The sequence below is a fragment of the Stegastes partitus genome, unplaced genomic scaffold (assembly GCF_000690725.1).
Source record: "Stegastes partitus isolate 25-593 unplaced genomic scaffold, Stegastes_partitus-1.0.2 Scaffold2355, whole genome shotgun sequence".
NCBI classification, from domain to species: Eukaryota; Metazoa; Chordata; class Actinopteri; family Pomacentridae; genus Stegastes; species Stegastes partitus.
In genome coordinates this window covers 1,056-24,596 of record NW_007580086.1, presented here as the reverse complement: position 1 = coordinate 24,596, position 23,541 = coordinate 1,056, and the positions used below count along the sequence as shown (strand labels likewise).

The 23,541-nt window shown below is 43.2% G+C and overlaps 2 protein-coding genes across 5 annotated transcripts in view; one reads left to right on the top strand and one right to left on the bottom strand.

The window, feature by feature from the left end:
- cdc42bpab (CDC42 binding protein kinase alpha (DMPK-like) b) overlaps nt 1–14,452 on the top strand; it is a 97,354-nt gene extending 82,902 nt beyond the window's left edge. For 3 of the 4 annotated variants that reach the window (XM_008304935.1, XM_008304934.1, XM_008304933.1), the window contains 13 exons: nt 244–325; nt 1,209–1,428; nt 1,824–1,886; nt 2,004–2,257; nt 2,415–2,539; nt 2,642–2,856; nt 3,164–3,261; nt 3,524–3,608; nt 4,847–4,970; nt 5,876–5,993; nt 6,494–6,611; nt 7,181–7,338; nt 13,821–14,452. In XM_008304935.1, the coding sequence (XP_008303157.1) occupies nt 244–325; nt 1,209–1,428; nt 1,824–1,886; nt 2,004–2,257; nt 2,415–2,539; nt 2,642–2,856; nt 3,164–3,261; nt 3,524–3,608; nt 4,847–4,970; nt 5,876–5,993; nt 6,494–6,611; nt 7,181–7,338; nt 13,821–13,952 (1,792 nt within the window). In that variant the 3' untranslated portion in view covers nt 13,953–14,452. Of the gene's footprint in view, nt 1–243; nt 326–1,208; nt 1,429–1,823; nt 1,887–2,003; nt 2,258–2,414; nt 2,540–2,641; nt 2,857–3,163; nt 3,262–3,523; nt 3,609–4,846; nt 4,971–5,875; nt 5,994–6,493; nt 6,612–7,180; nt 7,339–8,578; nt 8,654–13,820 lie in introns of all 4 variants that reach the window. The other variant, XM_008304936.1, reaches the window with a different exon arrangement.
- Nucleotides 14,453–16,978: 2,526 nt separating this feature from the next.
- On the bottom strand, nt 16,979–21,673 carry LOC103374788 (frizzled-3-like; the record flags this gene model as incomplete). The annotated part of the gene is made up of 3 exons (XM_008304940.1): nt 16,979–19,187; nt 19,374–19,631; nt 21,525–21,673. Coding segments are annotated over 3 exons (666 nt in total), but the record flags the coding sequence as incomplete, so codon positions are not given.
- Nucleotides 21,674–23,541: the final 1,868 nt, after the last annotated feature.

Below are 23,541 nucleotides of genomic sequence, written 5' to 3'. Positions count from 1 at the left end.
TTATTGCTCGACAGCAAGTAGTAGGAGATGTTAACATGTTGTAATGAATTTGTAAAACCTCTGACACACAGTTTAAACTCATGCTACATAATGTATGTCCTAAATTGCAGCCTTTGCAACGTGCCAATTGCATTGTTTCTAATCGCTATCTGAAATGGATGAATTGTTCATCCTCAGTTAACACTGTTGACTGTGACATTGTCCTTCATATCTAACTGTTTGATCTGTCAATCTGTCCTCCAGGGATGAAGAGTTTTCTGTCAGTTCTGTCCTGGCCTCCGATGTCATCCACGCCAGCCGCAAGGACATTCCCTGTATATTCAGAGTGAGTTCATTGTTATGGGTTTGCTGCAGTTCTTGGCATTTTTTATTTTTATTTTATTTTTTTTATTAAAGTTTGATTTGTCCCTGGAAAAATAAAAATAAAAATTCAGGAAGCACAAGTATTTGTCAGTTCCTGTGAAACCCTCCATGTCCTGAGAACATTTGCTATCCATTTCTAATTTGAATTATTGCTGTCAGAGTAACTGTGTTTTCATAACATGGTTTTATTTTTAATTTGAAGTGTAGCATTAGAAAACGAAATGGCAAAATTTTAAAAACTCCCCAATTTTGTTAAAAAGTTTTTATGCTTGCCCTGCTTGAGGTGACATTTTTTTTCTTAAATAAATAGTTAATGTGAGATAGAAACACTGATTGATGGAGCAAACATTTAACTCACATGACTGAACAGCACTTTCTGCTTCTTTTGTTGTCTTTGTCTCCATACTGGATAAAGCATGATCAATACCAGCCGACATCAAAGAATGATTACAGTTTTATCAATTGGAAGCAATTCCTGAAGACGTCTATTCATTTTTTTGATTAGGTGGATAAAGTTGTGTTTTCTTCTCCAACTACTGTTATGCTTTCCTTTTTTTTTTCTACTGCCAGCATACACCGCCACCTTCTGATGTCACTGCACAGATTAGTTTTTTCATGCCAAAGCAGTTCATGGAAGCAACCCCTTAATTTCATTTTCTCTTTGAAGTTTTTTGTCTGACATTTCAAAAGTTTGATTCCAGTTCAGGTGACAGTTTTATGGAAATACATCTACTGGTATATGAATCACCTCGGTTTAGAAGCTGATCTTTGATACACGAAGTTTTCACAAAATATACTATAAAATGTATAACGTGAGCTCTCCCTGCTCCCTGTTCTCTCCTCAGGTGACGGCGTCCCAGCTCTCCCCCTCCAGCAGCCACAAGCCCTCCATCCTGATCCTGGCCGACAGCGACCAGGAGAGGAACAAGTGGGTGGGCCTCCTCAACGAGCTCCACCGCATCCTCAAGAAGAACAAGCTGAAGGAGCGCTTCGTCTACGTCCCCAAGGAGGCGTACGACAGCACCCTGCCCCTCATCAAGACCACACAGTCTGCTGCTATCATAGGTGGGCGTTCAGCACTCATGTTTCAGCTCAAAAACATCTGGAAAACCAGGTTCACAGAGGACAGTAAACCTACAAGAGCTGTTAAAAGAACCGACTGAAATATCTCTCTGCAAATCAAGATTACAGATATACAAACTCCACTTCTATCTTGTCATCATGTGCATTCATTATCTCAAGAATAAATAGCTCCTTGTTTATGAGAGCGTAGCTGTGGCAGAAAGAGATATTTTTTTTCTATTTGTAGCCAATTAAATTAGAAACCGCCTCAGGGCCCAGCAGTTATGATTATTGCCATGTTTTGAAAATAGCAGCTAGTAAACAGATTAGAACATTTTCTGCACATAATAATCCTTTTGTGTCCTCTAACCGGCTTCATTTGTTTGCTTTGCCCTCAGATCATGAGCGTGTCGCCCTGGGCAACGAGGAAGGCCTTTTTGTCATCCATGTCACCAAAGACGGTAAGATCCACTTAAATCCAGCATTTTCTCATCTGTTCATATTAAGTTCATTGGTTTAACGTCTGTAAAGGAAGTGGACTTTCTTCGCTCACTTCTGCACTGTCCTTCCGTCTTCAGAAATAATCCGGGTGGGGGACAACAAGAAGGTCCACCACATCGACCTGATCCCCCAGGAGCAGCTGCTGGCGGTCATCTCCGGCAGAAACCGCCACGTCCGCCTCTTCCCCACGCAGGCCCTGGACGGCCGCGAGACCGAGTCCTACAAGCTGGCTGAGACGAAAGGCTGCCAGACTATCGTGTCCGGTCCGGTCCGCAATGGCTCTCTCACCTGCCTCTGTGTGGCCATGAAGAGACAAATCATATGTTACGAGGTCAGAAAACACTGCGTATAGCTTCAGTATGTTGGATAATAGAATGTCTGGTCTTATGCTGGTGCTTATTTTTGCTGTTTAGATTTTTAATTCAAACAGCATCTACATTATCTCAATTTATATGATTTGCTGAAAATTACTGTTTTCAATCTTGCAGGTGAATAAGAGTAAAGGACGTCACCGTCGGCTTCGGGAGCTGCAGGCGCCGGGACAAGTCCAGTGGATGGGTCTGCTCAGTGAGCGTCTCTATGTGGGTTATCAGTCCGGCTTCATGCGCTACAGGTAGGCTACATGTTTATAACTGAATCTAAATACAGTAGAGATGCTACCCTTGTCAAATATAATCCATAATTCATTCAGTCTAACTTCTGAAAACCTCCACAGCGTCCACGGTGACATGTCTCCGGTCAGCCTGCTCCACCACGAGGACCACACCCTGGCCTTCATCCCTCAGCAGGGCCTGGACGCCCTCTGTGCCGTGGAGATTTCCAGCAAAGAGCTGCTGCTGTGCTTCAGCGCCATCGGGGTGTACGTGGACTCGCAGGGCCGCAGGTCGCGTCAGCAGGAGCTGATGTGGCCAGCTGTGCCCAACGCCGCCTGTGAGTGCAGAAGTTTTGCCTATTTTATGCTGTTTTTACCCGAAGACGCAGATAGAAAATGCAACATGGTGGATGGAGCTTGAAAGTCTAGATACAATTTAGAATTTTTTTGTATTTCTGCACAAATAGAAAATAACATAAGAGGCGACCACATTTTCACACAAGTCCTAAAAGTAGATAAAGAGAACCCAATTATATTTTTAAATATTTTCATGCCATAACAAAAAAATGGAAATATAGGTTGAGATTTTAAAGTAAAAACAGACATAACCATGTCTAATGACGGATTATGTTTCCTCTCCTTCAGGCTACAACGCCCCCTACCTGTCGGTGTACAGTGAGAACGCTGTCGATGTGTTTGACGTGAACACGATGGAGTGGATTCAGACCATCCCTCTAAAGAAGGTCAGTGTCCTCTGAAGCTTCAGCAGCAGTGGATGTAACTTGAGGCTTCTCTGGCTCCACCTGGTGGATTGAATCACTCAGTTGTGTTTGCCTCGTCACTGTAGCAACCTCTCTTATTCTTTTAAATCCCACATCCTCATTTAGATAAAATAAAGTTCAGATTTTGATGCGTACTCAGAGTAAATCCTTTTAATAAATCAAATACTAAGAAAATCAGTTATAGAATGTTTACTGATGTTAGATTTATCATCTTCTCCTTCAGGTGCGACCTCTGAACATCGATGGCGCTCTGAACCTGCTGGGGCTGGAAACAGTTCGGCTTATCTACTTTAGGAACAAGATGGCTGGTAAGAACTCTTAGTTGTGTTCTCCATTACAAGCACATGTCTTGCCTGCATAATCTTATTTAGAAATATCAGTAAAATGTATATATTATTGAAATATCAAAAGCAAAAGTTACTTTTCAGTTGTTGCTCCTGATGCATGAACTTGAAGCAGCATTATATTTTGTAGTACGTCAAGCTAATTTCACCTGTTTAACACACTTTTAGGTAATTTCTTCATTATAATAGGTTCATTGCATGTTTCATATTTAAAATTTTCATGTGCTTGTAACTGTTGTGGAGTAGAAAGTAAAATATAATAGTGAAAATTATAAAGCCGCAGAAAATCGAAGCACCCTTGAAATTTAATGAAACATCTTGGTTTATCTTAGTTTTAGTCAAGCTTGTATTGTGAGATAAAGGAACCTCAGCTGCACATAACACCAACGGATGACAGGATAAAGTCAGTTGTGTTCTAGGTTTGCTCTTTGTTTAAATCAAACTAAGGCTGTTACCGCATCAGTTTTTATTATTGTAACCAATATAATTCCCGCTAATATCATTGTGATGTCTGTAGAAAAACTGTTAAGTTATAATATTAATAATGCTATCAATCATTTTTAGCTGTAACTTCGTTTATTGTGTTTTTGAAAAGTGAATTCCATCAAAACTTGACTGTCTGGAGGTGGACAGACACTATAACTGTAGTGTATGTTGTTCTTATGTTGGAGTATCAGCCAGATGGTCACTGATGCTGGATTATTTATAATAATGTCATATGTGTGTAATTAATATGTCAGTATTTATCTTTATCAGTACCAGTAAATTGTGAAAATCAGTATTACCAACTGAATAAGTTGCATGTTCATGTAGAAGATAACTTTTGTGACTCTAAGAGTATTTTCTTTCTCATAGTAACAGCTAAAGGTGCACTTTTACAGTTCAGTCCTCCATCAAGGCCAATGTTCTTCCATCGCCCGTCTTCAGTTCCGCTCTAGTGGAGAAACATTAGAACAGGGAAGGGTTGAACGCCTGGATCTGGGATTTAGCAAGATTATGGCAGTCGTCATGGCAGGACTTGAACTCTTGAACTCTGCTGCTTTTTTACTATTGTTTTTCTGTGCGACTTTTATTCTGTTTCTCATAGTTTGTTTTGTTAGAAGCAAAACTTTGACACGTCACTGTCAGCCTCCAAACTAAAATAGAAAAGCTTTGTAGTCGTCCGTGTAAAGACGCCTCTGGCTTCGTTTGTGATCTTTCAGAGGGTGATGAGCTTGTCGTCCCGGAGACGTCAGACAACAGCAGGAAGCAGATGGTGCGCAGCATGAACAACAAGAGACGCTTCTCTTTCAGGGTGCCAGAAGAAGAGCGACTTCAGCAGAGGAGGTAGAGTACCTGAGAGCTTTACACTCACTGTTTATCACCAGAGTCACAGCCTTTTCTAGGTCACCACTTATTAGTTTTCACTAAGTTCACCTTAAACATTGTAGACCTCTTGTTCTGTTGTTGAAAGTTTCTCAAGTTTAGTACCAGTTTCTAACGTTTCTGATGAGTTTTCAACTGCTGCATAGTTTATTGTCTTTGCATTAATGTGGATGTTGCATCGAAGCATTGTGGTGCAGAAAGGACCCACGAATCAAAGCTCAGTCGGTCTACGTTCCGACCCTCACTTATGGTCATCAGCTGTGGGTAATCGCTGAAAGAATGACATTACAGATACAAGCAGCTGATCTGAGTTTTAGTGATTGTAGGAGGAACTTGGACATCTAGATGGAGTTTGGAGTAGAGTAAAGGAACCAGCTGAGGCAGTTCTTCCATATGAGGGCTTCTTTGGAGGTTTTCTGAGCACATCCAACTGGGAGAAGAGACCCAGAACTGACTCGAGGGGTTACGTACCTCATCTGGCCCAGAAACAGTTCATGCTTCACCAAGAAAAGACTGAAAACATTGCAGTTAATAACAGTAATAGAAACACTGCTTTTAGTTTGGATTAGAACAGTGTGCAGGCTCATCATACAAAATGTGGGGAGAAAAAATGACAGACGATAGACTGCAGTTGTCACTGAAAATCTCTTACACCTACTTCTGAAACTGAATTTCCATTCAGGAGCATGCAGAGCAAACAATAATATACGATGCAGACATTTCATAGTTGTCACAAAAATCAAACGGTAAAGTGTTTACCCTTCAGATACAAATGATATTTAATGGAAAAGAGATGGATGATTTTAGTTTTACTTAATCTGTTGCTTTGATCTTCGTTGTGGTTCAACTCGTGTTTGTGATTCCAGAGAGATGCTACGAGATCCAGAGATGAGGAACAAGCTAATCTCTAATCCCACCAACTTCAACCACGTGGCCCACATGGGACCAGGAGACGGGATCCAGATCCTTAAAGACCTGCCCATGGTACACATATGAACAGAGACATACATAAATCCATACATGTGCACACAGCCTTCTCACAGACTTGTCTTTGCTTAAACACATGCAAATACGAACACAATGAAAGCTTACACAGAAAGCTACAGGAGCAGCGTCCTCACTGCCTTTACTGAGACGTACAGCATGTTAACACTGAAATCTGAGCACAGGAAGTTGTCTAGTTTCCATTTTATCACCGACTTCATAAACTGACCTGAAATGTTGAATCCCATTGAGGAACTCTTCACCATCACGTCACTTTATCCACTAAAATGTCCCGATCTTGTTCCACCTGAGCTGCTTTGTGTTTGTTCAGTCCGTGCACATGTGTCTTTTTTGCTCCAGCCTCAATACTCAGATCACACGTGGACCACATTTGCATTGAGCATGTTGTGTTTATATCTGTGCACCATCCTCACTCCTCTCCCCTGCACTGCACTCTGTCTTTTCTGTGCGTGTGTTTGGTCCCTGCCTGTTTAAACCAGAACGTCCGTGTTCAGGAGAGCCGTGCGGGATTCAGCGGGTCAGTCAGCATCCCCTCCATCACCAAGAACCGGGCCGAGCCGGGCCGATCCATGAGCGCCAGCAGCGGACTGGGCATACGTGAGTAACAGCAGTACAGAAAACACAATCCAGTCAAAGACCCTCTCTGCGGAACATCACGTTTTATCTTTGTAGCATGTCTTTTTGAGGTTTTTTTTATATGCTAGAAGACATATTGTCAGTAAAATATTAGCCAGTGCCATAGTTACGCATTTCTACTAACTGTGGTGTACAAATTACAGTCCCAAAAATGTAGATTCAGACTTCTGTGGTTTAATACGTGACAAACTTTAGGAATAAATTCTGTCGACCTGCAGGGCAGAGTTCTTTGTGTCATTCTTCATCTTCATCGTCAGTTTGAGCATGTGTGGCTGCATTAATTAGTGGTTTTACAGTGTTTGAGTCATAGGTGAGCTGGTGTGCTTGAACTGAGTGCAAAGAGAGGCAGGGACTTCATAGAGCTGCACATTCTAGAGGAGGCAGTGTAGAGTTACATCTGAGCCATTTTAAGGCAAGAGGGGATTGTTTTCATGGATTTCAACGTTAAATCAACAACCTAAGAGGGACTTTACCTTTATCAGATGATGTTCGGGGCCTCCCTGTGACTCCCTCGGTTCCTCTCCTTCCAGGTTCGTCCTCCCAGAACGGCAGCGCTCTGCGCAGGGAGCTGTCAGGAGGAAGCTACGGGTCCAAACGACAGACCATGACGTCTCCCTCTGAGAGCTCCCTGTCCTCTGGAGGGGGAATGGACTGTGGCGACGCTCCGCTCTCACAGTTCGACAGAGAGGTCAGTCACTACTTTGAAACTGAACATACAGCTTCATGTGCGGTTGACTCTAAACAACAAAAGGATTTGATTTCCAATCTTTTAGAGGCGACTGGCAGCTTCGGAGCGGTTGGCCTGAACTAACTAATCTTCTCTTAATGGCATTCTTGTTACTAATTTTTACTAACTGTTGGTTCAAGTCAGGGCAAAACTGCCACTTTAAAGATCTGAACACGTCAACCCAACATCAGCTTCGTATGAACAAGTGGAGATCATGTATCCTTGCCATGCGACTGTAGAACTAGACATGAAGTTACCAAATATCTTAAAGTAGATCACATTGTTCCCCTTTGAAAATACGTCCTTCTTTTTCCCATCAGTCACAAACATCCCAACATCCGCGTGCAGATTTCATCCCACCACTCCAACCAGTTGGCTAGCATTCTGTGATGCTTTGTAGTGAAGACCCAGTAAAAAGACACTGTTAATGCCTTCCCAAGATGTCTGCTGTAGGTTTAGTGTTAACCAGCTGTTGACTCAGAGGGACGTTAATGTCCCTTTAACAATTTGTGTAACAGTTCTCTATATTTTAAAACAACTTGAGCTGACCAAAGTGCCTCACTTGTTATAAGACAGGCAACAACAAAAATATATGCGATAAAGCAAAACAGAAAACAGGATGAAACTTGCAGACCCCTGAAAGCAACCAAAAGCCAAAGAAATCATCTATGTTCAGCTTTTTTCTTTAAAACGTAAATGGAGGAGGATTTAATTGAAAGAGGAAGGCTACTCCAAAGCTTCGGAGCTGCTACTGCAATCACCGAACAGCTGATATCAGTTCTTGTGAGGATCTAAGAGGCCTAGAGGTAGAGAATGCACTCAGGTGTCAACCCATGCATGGTTGTTGCGCCCTTTAATCTGTGCCTCATGAATATTCCCAGCAGCAGCATCAAGTTCTAAACTGTCATTTTGCAAATAAGATGACAGCGATCAAACAGTAACAGCTTGTGCAGTTATGGGCAACTTCAACCCCCATCCTCCCTCCCACCCTCAAACCGCCCGCCATTCTCTCCGTGGCTCCCCATCCCCATGGCCTACAAGCGTGGACGCTGTCAACTCCATCTTGCCCCCATTTTTGCCCCCATTTGTCGCCCCCCTCCTCCACCCTAACCCAGCTGTACCCCGCGCTCCCCGCCTGCCCCCTTCCCACCCCAGCATGTTGTCTGTGGGCTGGGCGCTGAGTCTGAACTCTCCTCTGCAGTGGCAGGCAGTCTCACCGTCGGAGAAGACCCCTGATCTGAAAAGGGCTTTAAGGACCCTGCTTAGTAAGATGAAGGTAATGTCAACTGTCAACAAACACTGTGTCACTGAATACGCACCCACACGCAGAACACAGTGTGTCAGTCCAGCATTTTACCAGCAGACACTTGAAAAACACACACAGGTTGTCACTGAAACTCTGCCGACCCCTTCGCTGCACCATTTCAGCCCCGTCACCTCAGCAGCATCTGGTGGTTTGTTGCATCTTTCACCGGAGCATCAGCTGCACCATCAGTCTGTCCAGTCATCCGGCCTTCATTCTGTGCTGATGAAATGGTGCAACGCTGCTTCCCGTCGCTGCTAATCACAGAGCATGTGTGCTTCCATTACTGCACCCCGATGGCCTGCCCATGTTTCTAACCAGGAGTAGTCCATGTTCAGAGCATCAGAGCACAGCGAGGCCTCAAGTACACGTAATAATAAGAAGGGATGTCCTGACCAAAGCACAAACATGATCCGTATCAGCATAGTCTGCAGGTGTCAGTCGGTGATTCAGCCAACTTTGTCCGCCACTTCCGCTACCTGCGTGTTACTGTTGTAATCACAATGTTGCATCCTTTGTGAACCGTGCTCATTACGACTATGATAGGATCAAAGAAATACAAACAAGCAGGAGCATTTTTTTTCCTCTGGGCTGCCAAAGGTAGGCTGGTATTGGCAAACAAGCTAAGCCCAATCCTTTGCTAATGTCTGCTATCACACAGGTGTCACAAGTTACAATAATTTCCTTAATAAATGCGTCATTATCAATCAGTAGTTGATAACGCAAACTGAGCAGTCATTTGTCCTGTGCTGATGCATGTGGGCTACCAAAGTGACTCTGTTACACATGCCACTGTGACATAGGAAAACTAGTCAGTCTCAGCTTATTTTACACAAATAAGCACTAGCTGGAGGCCATTAAGCTTCACAGAAGTCTTTGTCATGACTCCTTGTCAGGACCCTACAGTATTAAATAGTAATGTACGTGTCCACATGGTGACAGTTATAGACATGAGGGATCGCACTGTTTCCCAACCACTCAGTCTGATTGACAGGAATCCAACATAAGCTTCACCCTTGTACAGCCGTGCAACATTGGCTGCACCTGACAGGACAAACGCTGACGATTCTCAGTCATCTAGGTCATGGTTCTTCTGGTAGATTAATCGTAGCATCTGGACTTGCTTGAGAGGGCTGAAAGAAGCCATCTATGTCAAACTGGAAAGACCATCCCTCAACAGAGGTGGAGGTCTGAGGCATCACCTCTCACCTGTTTACAATTCAGTCCTAAGATCTCTCCCCAGGAAGATGAAACTACATTCACACCTAGTCAGAAAAAAGACCCTAACGAACCCCTTTGTGGCAGGGGGAGTTCTAACGGCCCACATAACAAGGGGGAGGAGCAACAAACCCCCAACTGAAACCAAAACTCAGGTGTCAAAGGCTCCTTTAGGATATAAGTATGTGGAACTCCCAGCTAGTCAATCAGAACTGATGAAGCCTCTTGGATGAGAGGTGGAGCGTCTTCAAGGAACTCAAGCAAGTCCAGTTACTACGATTAATCTACCAGAATTCACCTGGAGGCTATCTGCTTTTTGATTTTAAATCGGAAGAACGTGTTGGCTCATTTAGAAATTTTGCATATATTACAAAGACAAGGCACCAAAATGTTTCTGGAAACATTCGAGGCGTGAAATAAGACACACAGCTGCTGAATCTGTCTTCATATTAGAGTAACGCTGGTTAGCTTAGAAGTTTCCAGATGCATCGTGTGGCAGCTGGATGCCCCTGATTTACATAAAATGGCTGAAATTTCAACTTTAGATAAATTAGAAGTAGGTAATGCTACGTCTCATCTTGTGACGCTACCAGGACGCATTGCATATCTGCGTACAAAAACAATAAATGGGCGGCGCTGAAGTGATGAATCCAGTGGACTTGTATCAAAAGAGGTGCTACAGTTAATGTACAGTTTATAAAGTATGGATCATCTAGGAAAATGCTATAAGATTGGATTAGCAAAGACTAAATATTCAGTGACTGATCAGATGAAAAAAGAGGTTTGATCGGGACATCCCTTCTGCTCAGTAATAGTCTGTTTTCAGGGTTCCATCAGGATCTCACAGTAAAGAGAAAAAAAGAAACAATCTGTGTGAAATGACTGTTTATAATTAGACTGGTTGGAAACGAGCACAAAGTCTGCATGAACCCTGATGCACTTGTATGTCTCTGATGACTGATTAGTCAGAATGGGCTGGAATATTGTGTGCTTTTAATGTCACAGAAAAGATTTGTCTTCACTGTAGCTGGGCAGCAGTTATCTCAACATGTCTGCAGGATCTCGATAGCGCTTAAAGAACATAAAAACAACCCCAGCTGCCCATCTACACTGACTTGTGAGGTGCACTAAGTGTGTTGATGTCCACCGTGTCTTCCAAACACTGCATTCATGTACAACTTCACTGCATTCTCATTTATGTTTTACTGGTCCAGTAACAGTTTAGCATTGGAGGTGTCTACTTTCAAAGAGCCACACAGCAGCTGAGGAGTGGCTACGTGAGTCCGATGTAGACTTTCACTCCCTGGTTAAGTTTAGGTGTACGACTTGCTAACAACATGTTCGAAGCTTCTCCTTCACTTCCTGGTTTATCAGACAGACGAGTCCTGCCTCCTGTAATGTACCACTGGTTGGCAGACGGTAAAACAATAAAAAGCATCTCAAGGATATGTTGACTACAAGCATCAGTCTTTTGTGTTATTGTGACTACAAGTGATTGAGAAAATGTAACCAGTTGACTTTGGTCTTTTTAGTTAAAGTGCGTTCAAAGATTTTTTTCATACTTTAACTCACTAACTGGAGCCTATTTGATCTATTTGTTGGATATTGTAGATTCTGAATCAATGACATGATGAGAAATAAAAGTGAACATTTCAGGCTTTTATCTTTAACAGCCTCAGATTTCAATGCTTGAAAAAAATCATGCTGAAAGTGCATCAAGTGGGCAATTTAAAAAGAATATCTCAGAATGTATTAAAATATATTAACCTACAATCCCACTGATGCCTTTTTAAGCATTCATAGTTTATGATAAAAACATTTGAAGCCAATCAGAGCTGGTCGAGCAGAAGGATGATCTGAAATGGAACAACCTGCTTGTGATTCGTCACAAATAAGCATGACCCAGGAGAAGATAAGTTTCCCTCTACACATACCTGAGAATGCAGTTTAGTTGTACTGGAAGGTAATGTTTTGAAGACAAGGCTTGTGCTGAGAGTAACAGTGTGATTTACTGTAGAAGTAGAAACAACTGGCAGCAGAGCGATTGTGCTCTTTGGTGTTTTATAGACCAGTTTGTGCAAGTTTAGATTAGATCCAGGTAGGAGACGATGGCTGCACATTAAGGAAGAATCTACAGCATCACTGAAGTGGGAAAACTGTGCATTATACAGCATATCGGACAATAACGAACCCCTTTATCAACTGGAAGTAGAAACAAAGACACCACATAGACAGCTACTGGTGTGTGTTGTCACATTTTTAGATACGAGTGATGCAGGTCAGACTGAATGTGTCCTGTACAGTAAGAAGTTTGATCCTCACACCCCCCCTTCATCTACCTGCATGTTTGTTTTCCTCATTTCTGGTCAATCGAGCTGTTCATGTGCTGAAGATGTGGTGAATGTAGTGAAGATGATGTGGGGGGTTGAAGAAACGCAGTCTGACCTCCATCCCAAACCCACAAGTCTTAATGAAGAACAGATAGTGTGTGGTAGCGTCCAACAGTGGGAGCTGTTAAAGGACCATTCTGCTTCATTTCAACCTGCTGTGTTTCATGTTAATGTGGCTCCACGTATCAGGCTAGCTTTGCACTCTTTGCCTCCGTCATAGAGATTTAGAGAAACAGCATTTACCACCCAGCAATAAGTGTGAGCTGTCCACAGCTTTCTAAACTCATTTTTATATTAATCGTTTCTATTTTTAAAACCTAAGTTCGCAGAAATTATCCGTCTGTCATGGATGTTTTCTTTTCAACTTTATCAGCTGTGTTCGATCCAGGTGGTCGCATTTTTTTCCCAGGATGTTTATCAAAGATGCAGATTTACAAGATGATGTTGGAATCACACTTGGACATTTTTCCAAGTCTGCCATCAACACATCCAACTCTCAGCAGTTTTCCTCCTCAGTTGGTAGCAGAGCAGCGACACCACCGGCTTTATTCAGGTCGTCTTCATGTCTTTCGACCTCCATCTCTGCAGTGAGAGTCGACCTCACACATGTAGACAAACTGGTGTGCACTGATAATATCAGGTCAGCCTCAAGAATCCAGTGTGCAGCTTGAAAAAATGTCAGTTCCAGACAGTTCATTTCTGTTTAACTTCCATCCACAGATTGCATATAAAAGATGGACGTAGCAAAAGTGGTGTCACCCAGTGGGTTGTTGCCTTCAGTTTAATATTTGATCATCACTACCTTTAAAACCACCTTACTGAGCGACTGTTGGATTTCACTGAGAACTCGAGGACGCTTTGTAATCGCCCTTAAACATACTGTGCGTTATTGTCCATTTTCCTCTAAACAGGGCCGTAATTTACAAAATAAAACATCATGCCAAATTCAGAAAGCCCTCAAAGTAGCAACTTAGACCATAAACTACTTTGGAAAATGTTTCCTGAGGTAACAAATCAAGTGAGGAGTCGGGCCACTTTCTCATAGACTTCTATGTAATTAGACCAGAAGAGTCGCCCCCTGCTGGACGTTAGAGAGAATGAACATTTAAGTTATCCATCTTTTATATACAGGCTGTACCTAAAAACAAGCATTTAAAATGATTCTCATATCAACCAGCTGCAGGGAGCTCATGCTAAACACGGTTCTGGAGCTGTTTTGTGCGACTCCATGTTTTCCAAAATCTCTTTAACCGAGGAAAAGAGTGCAAAGTTAGTGTGATACCCGGAGCCACATCGATGGGAAATGCAGCAGGTTGAAATCAACTAGAAGTCTGCTTTCTCCTGAATAGCAACATCAGATATATTTTAGAACTTCTACAACCTGCAGACAGAGAAACAGCCTCTAGTGTCATGAATCAAGCAGCTGCCAGAAAGTTGCATTTCATTCTGAGGAAACATCATCTAATCTTTGCTTTGTTTGTTTCTTTTCCCAATTTCTTCACCTCCAACTCCTTCTGTCTTCACTTATCCAGGACTCGGACTCCCCCCGTCACTCCACGGCCTCCAACAGCTCCACCTTCAGCAGTCCCCCCAGTCCGGCCTCCCCTCACAAGACCAAGTCCCTGTCCCTGGAGAGCACAGACCGGATGGGTTGGGACACATGAGCCGCCGCCAGCCTCTCGCCCATCCAAAAACCCCACCGACCAACCAACCAACCAACCAACCACCGACCGACCGACCAACCGACAGCACAGGACTCCCAACTCTCCTCCGCCGCAGCCTCCCAGCGTCCTTTTCTGAACATCCTCCCCCCCCTCACTGCCCAGAGAACTGCACCTCCTGACGAACATTTGTCCCACTTTAGCGCCCCGGTTTGTCTCAGCGTTCTTCCACGACGGGGCAGAAAGAGTCTCTCTGAGGGAGAGGTTATGATTAATTAGCGAACATGTGGGCGCAAGTGTGTGTGTGTGTGTGTGTGTCTGTGTGTGTGTGTGTGTGTGTGTGTGTGAGAAGCCAGCGCGTGTGCATGTGTTTATCCACATCCGATCGACAGCTTCCCGTCTCGGCTCTTTTCGCCACCAACCGAAGCACTTGAGCTTCATCGACACGACTCGGTTCCCCCGTCAGAGACTCAAAAACCTCACGATGCAACACTAAAAAAAAACAAAAACAAAAAAAAAGAGGATTATTATTATTATTATTATGGAGAGAAAATGATTTGTACTTGTACATAGGACCCGTTGGGTTTCAGGGGACGATATTTTAATTTATTTATCAATCTTAAGACAAGGAAAGGGAGGTTTTGCTTCTTGGTGGCGCGAAGCAGACGGCCGGAGCTCAAACCCCGCCGTACTTCCCACTGTTGCTTTGGGTGCTGCAAATAATTGAAAGTTGATGAAAAAGAAAAGAAAAAAAAAAGAGAGAGAAAGGAAAGGAATGATTATTTTTTATTTTGCTCCTGATGATACTAAGTGCAGTGACTTTATAATATTTTTTATTTTGACCATCAGCAAAAAGCTACAAGCAGCAACAGCAGCAGCATCATCATCACGACTGTGCTACTCTCTTCCTCATTGGTTCAGTGATCCGGCGGCGTGTCCTCCATCGTAGCGTAGACGTTCGCTGTACAACCAAACTCCCATCACAATAATGTACATAGGTTCAAAGTAGAGAGTAATATATGATAAGGAAAATACTATAGAGAACTACACGGGAAAGAAAAAAAAAATCCTCTTTGACTTTTATTTTTTTGAGTGATTTGGGGTTGTTTTCACACAAAAAGCCATTTTAAACCACTTTTTTTTTTTTTTTTACCAATTTTAATTTTAGATTTGTTTTATATTTTATGTACGACACGCGTTGAGTGTGTGTGTGTTGTTTTTTTTTTTTTCTTCCACACTTGGTTTGTATGGATCGACACTACTGCCCGTACTGTAGAGTGAACACGTGCATTTATCACAAACCTGCTTATCACACGTTGTATCCGCGAACACTGAGGTGGTGTTTTTACGCAGCAGATGCCTTTCGTCCTTTAATCGGTGTGTTTCTAAAAAAAAAAAGAAATGAAATAAAAAATCCCGCTGATGGAAAGAAAAGGTCAGTCCTTCCACTGAGACATAAGCTCGATTAAACCAAAAAAGAAAAAAGAAAAAAAAAAAGGACAAAAGAGGGAGACTTTGTTATTTTTTCTCACAGCCTTTGCTTTTTCTGAGGAATGTTTTTGATGATTTGTAAGAGCTCTTGAGTTTAAAGTAAAATAAGAATGTAAACACTAAAAAAAAGAGAGAAAAAAAGAGTCAGGACTTTGTGTTTGTCTCGATGAACTGTGGAGAGAATAACCTCAGTGCTACCTGTTGTTGGTGTGTGTAACATGAGCAGAGCGATTAAAAACCCCGTCTCCAGGCGTTTTTTTCCTTTGGCAGAGCGTAAAGAGCATTTTACGGTGTGGCGGCTTCTGGCTGCAGAGCAGGGCATTCACAGCCAAAAAACCTGTTACCTCTGTTCATCTCCTTTGGTTTCATTTAAAGGCATTTTAACCGAGGAATCGCTCCCGGAGCAGAGTGAGAAAACTGTCATATACCACGGTGGTTAGGATGTGGTGTTATCTGTGAGAATACCTGGACTCTGCAGAGGGTTTTTAGTCCTTTAGAGCCTTTTAAGGAAGAGCTGGGTCCGTTTTATTCCATTTGTCTCGTCAGAAAGGGAAACAAAAGTACTTTGGGGGTCATTCCTGCCCGTTTAAAACACTGCAGAGTAGCTCTAAACAACCCATTCCAAGTGTTTCTTTTTTTTTTTTGTTTTGTATCCTATTTTATATGAAGAGAGAGGTTTGGAGCTCCGAGTTGGTTTTATTCCAAACATCTTAGAAAATGTTTTAAGCTCTCCTTTAGTTCCTGCTGGAGTTTATCTGTAGAATGTATTAGCTTTGGGGAAGGGGAGAGGAGACCGTCTTCGCCTGGTGTTTTATTATCGGCCGATATTGTACAGAAAAAGAAAAAAAAAAAAAACTGCTCCCAGATGTTTAGAGGAGAAAGGAAACTCAGGAAATGTCAGAACCAATGAATTATTTTCATTTAGATGAGTGTTTTTCGACGGCGGCAGTGAGAGAATCTGGCTGTGGTGGAGACAGACGGCAGGAAGACAGGAGAGCAAAAAAAGAAAAAAGGCGGCGAGAACCAGATAGACGTTTCAGGGGTGAAGGGCGTCCGGTGGTTTGACGGCTGAGGTGCCACATTGGTAACATTTAAGAAAATTTAAAAAATTCAAACGCCTTTGCATTTCAGTGAGGTCTTATCTACAGTACCTTCTATATTATTTTGCTCTTTCATATCATATTACACTTTTTTTCTAGGATTGCTTTGTAATAATTTGTACAGTTTTGCATGTTATAGATGTAATCATTTGTTTTTTTTTTCGGTTTGTTGTTTTACTTGCTCCTTTTTGAACGGTTTGGGCGTTTTACTGAGGATAACCCACTACAGGTGATGTAGATTCTTTTTTGCACAAAAAAAAAAAATATTTAAGGTGTAAGGTCAAAACAAAAAATAATGTATGGAACTGGCTGCCACACTTACGTGGAGAACTCATTATATTAACCTGACTCCGATGTATTTCAATAAAGCGGAGGGCTGTTACAAATACAAATAATACTGTGTGGTCATTTTGTTCTGCCAGAAACGTCTCTCTGTCGGTTCCTTAAAAAAAACTTTATTACAAATTAACAACAGAAGCTCAGTTTTTACATCTATGAACATATTTTTGCCACTAGAGGAAATGTCGGTCTAACATTTACAGCAGCTATACAAGTAAGGACACATCTGCAAACAGGACAAACTACACTGAATTTCACTCTAATTGAAGGGCGCTCTAACATCTGGTCAGACTGTGAAGATGTGTTCAGACAGAAAGCAAAGTGAAACGTTGCATCTGGACTCCAAGTAGCCAAAACGCCAACGACGTGTAGGAGAACGTTGAGTCTTTTATCCTGTGATGGCACCACGGATGAGTACCTGTTGCTATAAAAGTCTATTTATGGTATCCAGAAGACCGATGCAGACTTCGGTTAAACTTCTTCTTATATTGAAAACAGAAAAAAACATGTTGGGCTTCTGTGGATGTTTCTGAAAAGCTGCGAATGTGCACTTTCACACTTTCTTTTTTTTTTTTTTTACCAGTTAGGTGCCAATTGGGCCACCGTGTCAATGTCATTACTCCTGGTGTGTTGAGCACAGTGGACATAGCACTGGACTTCTGGAGATTTTAGAACTTTCTTGGGTGTTGCTCTGTACAAATCAAAGCACCTCCATCGTGGGAGATCTTCAACTATAACTCTTTTAATGATTAGTTATAAAAGGTGTGGAATGTCCTCGCACAGCCTCTTCTCAAAACAATCATTCATTCTGGGAACCGATTGTTTTCCTGGAATATGTGCAGTAACACGGTCACAAATTTCAGACGTCCACCCTCGTAAACTTGGGTAGATGCTGGAATTGATGTCACAGAAAACATGAGTTGGCCTTTATACTACTTTGCTAGAAGTCTGCTTTTCCATACATGTGCAGTAGGTTGTATTTACACATGCTTACTGCCCTTGTAGCTAAGTTTTAGACTTTCTGTAGTTTCTAACTTTTTAAACCTTTGACCAGACATGGACCTCCACAGAACTTATGTCATGTGGAGCCTCACGTACTTGAAAAGTACAACACCGGCCTTAACATTGAGCTCTGCCTCCAAAGTCAACTAAAACTCTCGCTCTTAGTCACACCCATCCAGTCTCTTCCTTGTTCTCCCATTGTGACATTTCATTTCATTGAGCGAGCACAAACCTATCTGTATTTTGTGTTGCCTCTTGAGGCACACAGATTGTGCCTCTTAAATTCTCTTTGCATTCTGTCTGAACACAGTCATAAGGCAGGAGTTTGGATTTAGCTTTTTTTTCCTGTATTTCAGCCCTTTGCATTCAAAATTGCAAACCACAGATTCACACATATTTGCGCAGGTGCAACACAGCACCTCAATATTAAGAAAATGTTCGTAAAAATGAGACAAGGCTTCTGTAAAGCTTAAGAGACGTGTACGGCCTCGCTGGTCGCCAGAGGAGTTTCAATGTGGATGTGAAACTGTTCAAATCTTTATGGATGAAAGGGTTTTCGCAGACTTAAGTTACCAGAACTTTGTAATAGATATCAGAGGTGAAAAATAGTTAAAAATACCCTGCTTCCCCCCTCCTGACTGCTACAAAGCTTCTCATGTCTTGTATCCGTCATTCAAATTCTATTCAGAGTCCTTTATACAAAGTACAGTACGAAAAAAGAACAATCTAGTGCAGTCTGTCAGCGTTGGTCACATTTAGTTCTCGACTGGCTCAGAAGCGAAGCCTTGTTTCGGCATCTGTACGACGCCATCAGGACGCAAAATCCATCGTAGCTGCGCTCAAACGGGTTTGAAGCTGAGAGGAGATTTTAAGGCAAAATTTGTAGCCCTCAGTTTGGTTGAATTTTCCCTCCTCAGGCTCCGTCACTGACAGCACAGTGGCTCATACTCAGTGTTCTGTCAGGTGTCCTCACACATTCTGTAACTTTCTAGAAAAAGACAGAGAAGTCAGCTTCCCGCCTCCGCCTGCCGAGCGTCTTAAAGCAGTTCAGGCTGTCGCTCCGTCCTCCTCCAGGACTCGGTGAATCCCGTTTCCAGGGACTCCGAGGACGGCCTGGGTGGTGGCACTCAGGTCTCTGATGCTGCTGTGCCTCGACTGGCTCTCGAGTCGCTGGGTGGAGCCGTGACGCGACAGGCTGTCCAGGCGGTTGGTGCTGCAGTGTCTGGACTGCGATTGGTCGTTGAGGCGCGGCATGCTCCCGTATGGCAGCCGGTCGTCTGCAGCCCGGAAGCTGGAGGCGGTGTACCTGATGGAGGTGGAGGAGAACAGAAATGAGCCTCAGGTTAAGAGGTACATTACAAAGGGTCATTCCACCTCAATGTACCCACATGGTCAACTCAATCAATATTCACTGCTTTAAAAGAAAATTCAGCCAAACTGAAGCTGGTCAGGTGTGAGGGATGATCCAAAAGTGAGAAAGTGGGAAACCGACCTGCCGTCTCTGGATCTGTGCAGGCTGCCGTGGTAGCTGCTCATCTTGGAGCGAGCGCTGCGAACCGAGCCGGCCCGGCTGGTGCTGCCGCTGGGAGGCTCGTCCAGCATGGCCAGGTGGGTGGAGGAGGCGTGGGTGGACGTGCCCTGGGTGGAGGTGCCCCGAGACTTCCTCACGATGGGCGTGTTGGGGTCCCGGAGCAGCAGCTGGGCGAAGTCAGGCTCCTGCAGCACCTGTCGGCTCTCGTTGACCATCCCGCTGCAGCAGGGGAAGGAGGAGGGCAGGGAGGAGGGTGAGGAGAAGGAGGAGGAAGAGGAGGAAGAGGAGGAGAAGGGGAAGGGGAGTGTCGGCAGGGAGAGACGCAGGAGGGTGGGGAGGGAGAGGGGGAAGGTGGCAGGGTGAGGGGAGTGGTAGAAGAGGATGGAGGAGTGTGTGGAGCAGGCGGTGGGAGAGGGGGTTAATGCTCTGAGTTTGGAGGGGAGGGGAGTGATTGCAGAAGAGGCCTGTGTTCACCAACAAGCCACAAAAACCAACGACTCCTTCACAGAGCCAGAGTCCAGCAGCTCGACTCAAACAGCTGTGGCTCAGCTCCCATCAGAGCCCATCACACAGCAGGATCCCTGCTTCTACCGCACACAAAAAGGACATCTGGTCAACGCTTTAGGCTGCAGAAACGTGGGCATAACGTCAAATTCACCTTTAAACTTGTTGTCTTTCATTGTGGAATTCTTCATAAATCAACCAGATTACATTTTTTATCAGCGTAGTGAGATTCAATCAGGCTCCTGCACTGTCGAACTCACAAAGATACAATCACTAGTGCGTGTGCAGATTGAGTCTCTAGGATACGCTCGTCCTCCTCCTGCTCACCTGCTACATGCAACAGATGTGCAACGAGTTGCTTTGGCTTAAATCAACATAATAAGGAAATGTTTAAGTTTGCCACGTTGCAAAGTCGTCATACATCCTGCAACAGCTACATGAGGGCTAAATGATATACAAAATATTGTGATTAGTTTTCATATTGCGATGAGTCACAACTTCAGTGGTAATGTTCATTTTTAATAATTTTTCCCCCACTGAAGATTTTTTTTTTTTTTTTTTTAATGAGGACATGATTTTTCCTGCAGTCACACCCTTACTGGAGAACATGATTTGTAGGTTTCCACATCTCTGCAGCAACACAATGCTGCATTCATATAATGACAAATTTTACCTGCATCAAATAAATTGCAGCTGCAGCGATTTGGATATTACACTTAGCCATACTGAAAGTTTTAAAAACCTATATAAAATGAATTGTTAAGCCCTACACTACAGCATGATTAAACTGACAATAAAAAAGGTTGTTGTCTTGCTTGAAAATTGTACAAGTCAACAACCATAACGTAGGGAATGAACCTTAATCTCCAACCAAAGTGCTCAAACCGAAACCACATGCAGGACTCTGTATATGAGCTCTGCTGTCAAAGCTCTGGGTTTAGTGAGTCCACCATCCACCCCGACCTCCAGCTGCAAAAGGTACAACACTGTTGCACTACCTTCAGTCTGCTAGTGACAATAAAGCAGGAACTAAATAAACCAGCAACTACATTTGAATTCAAAATGCTCATATTGTTGGTAGAACTTGTTCTTCACTGCAGATTTGGTGACACGGTGGACATAAAGAGCCAGAAAGTGGCTTTGAGCAGCTGTACGAAGGTAAAAGGACTATTTTGGTTAAACATTATGGATCCAATAAGTTAAAAATGTTTCATGTTCTTCTGTCTTGGATTTACTCTTTCTGATTATTAGCCTCACTGATGTTAACATCAAGTTGTCAGTGACAGAAAATACAACATAACTAAATACCTAAAAAACAAAACAACAACCATTTAGTCCTTTTGTTTTTGTGCAGGGTTCTTTTTTTTTCTACAAGCTGCTTAAAAATAATGTGTCATCTCAGATTATGCTCCCAGCTGGTCTTTATTCATCTAATCTTTAATTTACATCTTCAGAGAGGTTAAATGCTTTACATGAGTTAAAAGTACTGCAATAAAACTTGTCTAAGAAACCGTGTAAGGATTTTAAAGATAGTTTGCTACTAAAATATTAACACTGTGTATTTCAAGCCTAGTCCTTCAGAGAGATCAGTGTGGATAAAATACGTACTCTTTGCGTCTCTTGCCGTGGAAGAAACTGGCCCACTCGAAGCAGGTCTTCTTGCTGCCCACCCAGAACACAGACGGGATTCCAACAATCAGCATCATCAGGTACTTGATGAGGAACAAGGCCAGGTCAGGACGACTGGTTCGCTCCACCTAAAGGAAACACAAGCAGCAGATGTGAAGGTTTGTGTTTGAGATGAAGACAGACTGAAGGAAAGATCACCGTGTTGGTTTGTGTGGGAGGAAGAGCTGGAGGTGGAAAGACTGAAGAAGAGAAAGTTTGCAGCTGAAACACCCACATAGACTGTTTAGCCTGAAGGGAGGAATGTGGAAGAGAATGTGCGAGGGAACTTGAGCTTGAGAGGACTGACTGTTGGTGAGCTGCAGGGCAATAACAATCTATTTTCAAACCCAGATTTTATATTAAGCATTGATATTGTCAAAGCTTCATGTGAAAATACTCTGAAGCACCCACATGTCAGCTTGAGCTTCATTCAGAACACGTTAGCAGCTGAAATCTATATGAAATATGCAAAACCCTGAAACAGCAGGCAGTGTGGAAGCTGCACTACAGGGCATCGGTGGCTCCTGTATGTAAATATCAGCAGGTATGAGCTCATTAAAAGGTTGTAGCCTGCTGATAGACTCAGTTCATTCATTCTCAGCGTGTCTGTGTGTGTGTTTACTCCACATCATCACCACCAACAACACAGCAGCCTTGCTGGAGGCATAAACACCACAGCAGCAAACACACTGTTCATCCGTCTGCGACCCGACAGCTGATGATAACTAACAATCCGTCTTTCTACTCTTTATATGCTTGAAAATAAATCAGAATTTCTGCTGCTGCCCTTTGTTGCAGTTCTTTTTCTTTTCTTGTCACTTATGTCGTTCGTGACCGCTGGCAAAGCTCAGCTCATATAAATGCTCAATCCTCTGAACCCCAAAACCCACCGGCAGATTACAAAAGCGTGCCAGCTTGTAAAAAATTACCAACATGAAATCATTTATCAGAGCCAGAGGAGTAAAAATGAAAACAATCATTGGATTTTCTACTTTCCAACGGTTCGTAACCGATCTATTTAATGTGACATAAGAACAAAAGAAACACAAAAGAAAAAGTTAAAAGTTCCTGTCAGCTGTGGTCGATCGTTTATGTCTGAGCTGCAATGACAGACACACAGAGAGTTTTCTTCCTGGAGGAAGCATGAACAGCAGCAGGTAGATGGTTTTCAGAGCAAACAGCCCTAAAATCAGATAATACAACATTAATTCAGAAACGGTTTTCAGTCAGTAAGACGTTATTTCAAGCTGAAATCTAAGAGTGAACAGAGCAGGAGGGCACTGTGCTGCCTTCTGCCATAGCAACAGCACTACAGCTGGCACAGAGAGCCACAGAAATACTATCTCCTGCTCTCTCCTCCTGTTTCTGACACACACACAGTCACACACAGATGTAGTCATGATGGCCTCATTATGAGTGGGCCAGGCGGAGAGCCCCGAGGCTCAGAGATCCACAGATACACTCATTACAGCTGAGAGATAAGAGACTGAATGGAGGACTACAACCAACATCCTCATTACAGCCAGCATGTCAGTGACCACGACTACGCAGCAGCTCCACTATCAACCTCAGCGGACATCCAATAGATAGTTTATTAAAACCTGGTCTAAAATAAAACTGGAAATAGCCTCAGTCTTTTGTTCCTTTGTCCAGTCGTGTACGGTTTGAGTCACTCAGCGTCTGTGGTGAAGAAGAGCTGAACATCAGAGGAGAGGTCTGAGCCTCAGGGAAGGCTTTTAAGATAAATATAGTGAGGCACTTTGAGTCTGAGCGATCTGTTGATGCACGCGATGGACTGTGTGGATGAAAATGTAGTGAGTGTGAGCCTCCCTGAGTTTAGGGATGCAGAGTTAGAGCGCACCGTTGTGTTTCCTGTGTAAGTGCACAGCGCAGCTTGTGTTCAGATGTGCTGTAACTGTGATGTGCAGCAGCTTGACCTCGGCGACCCCGTCTTCTC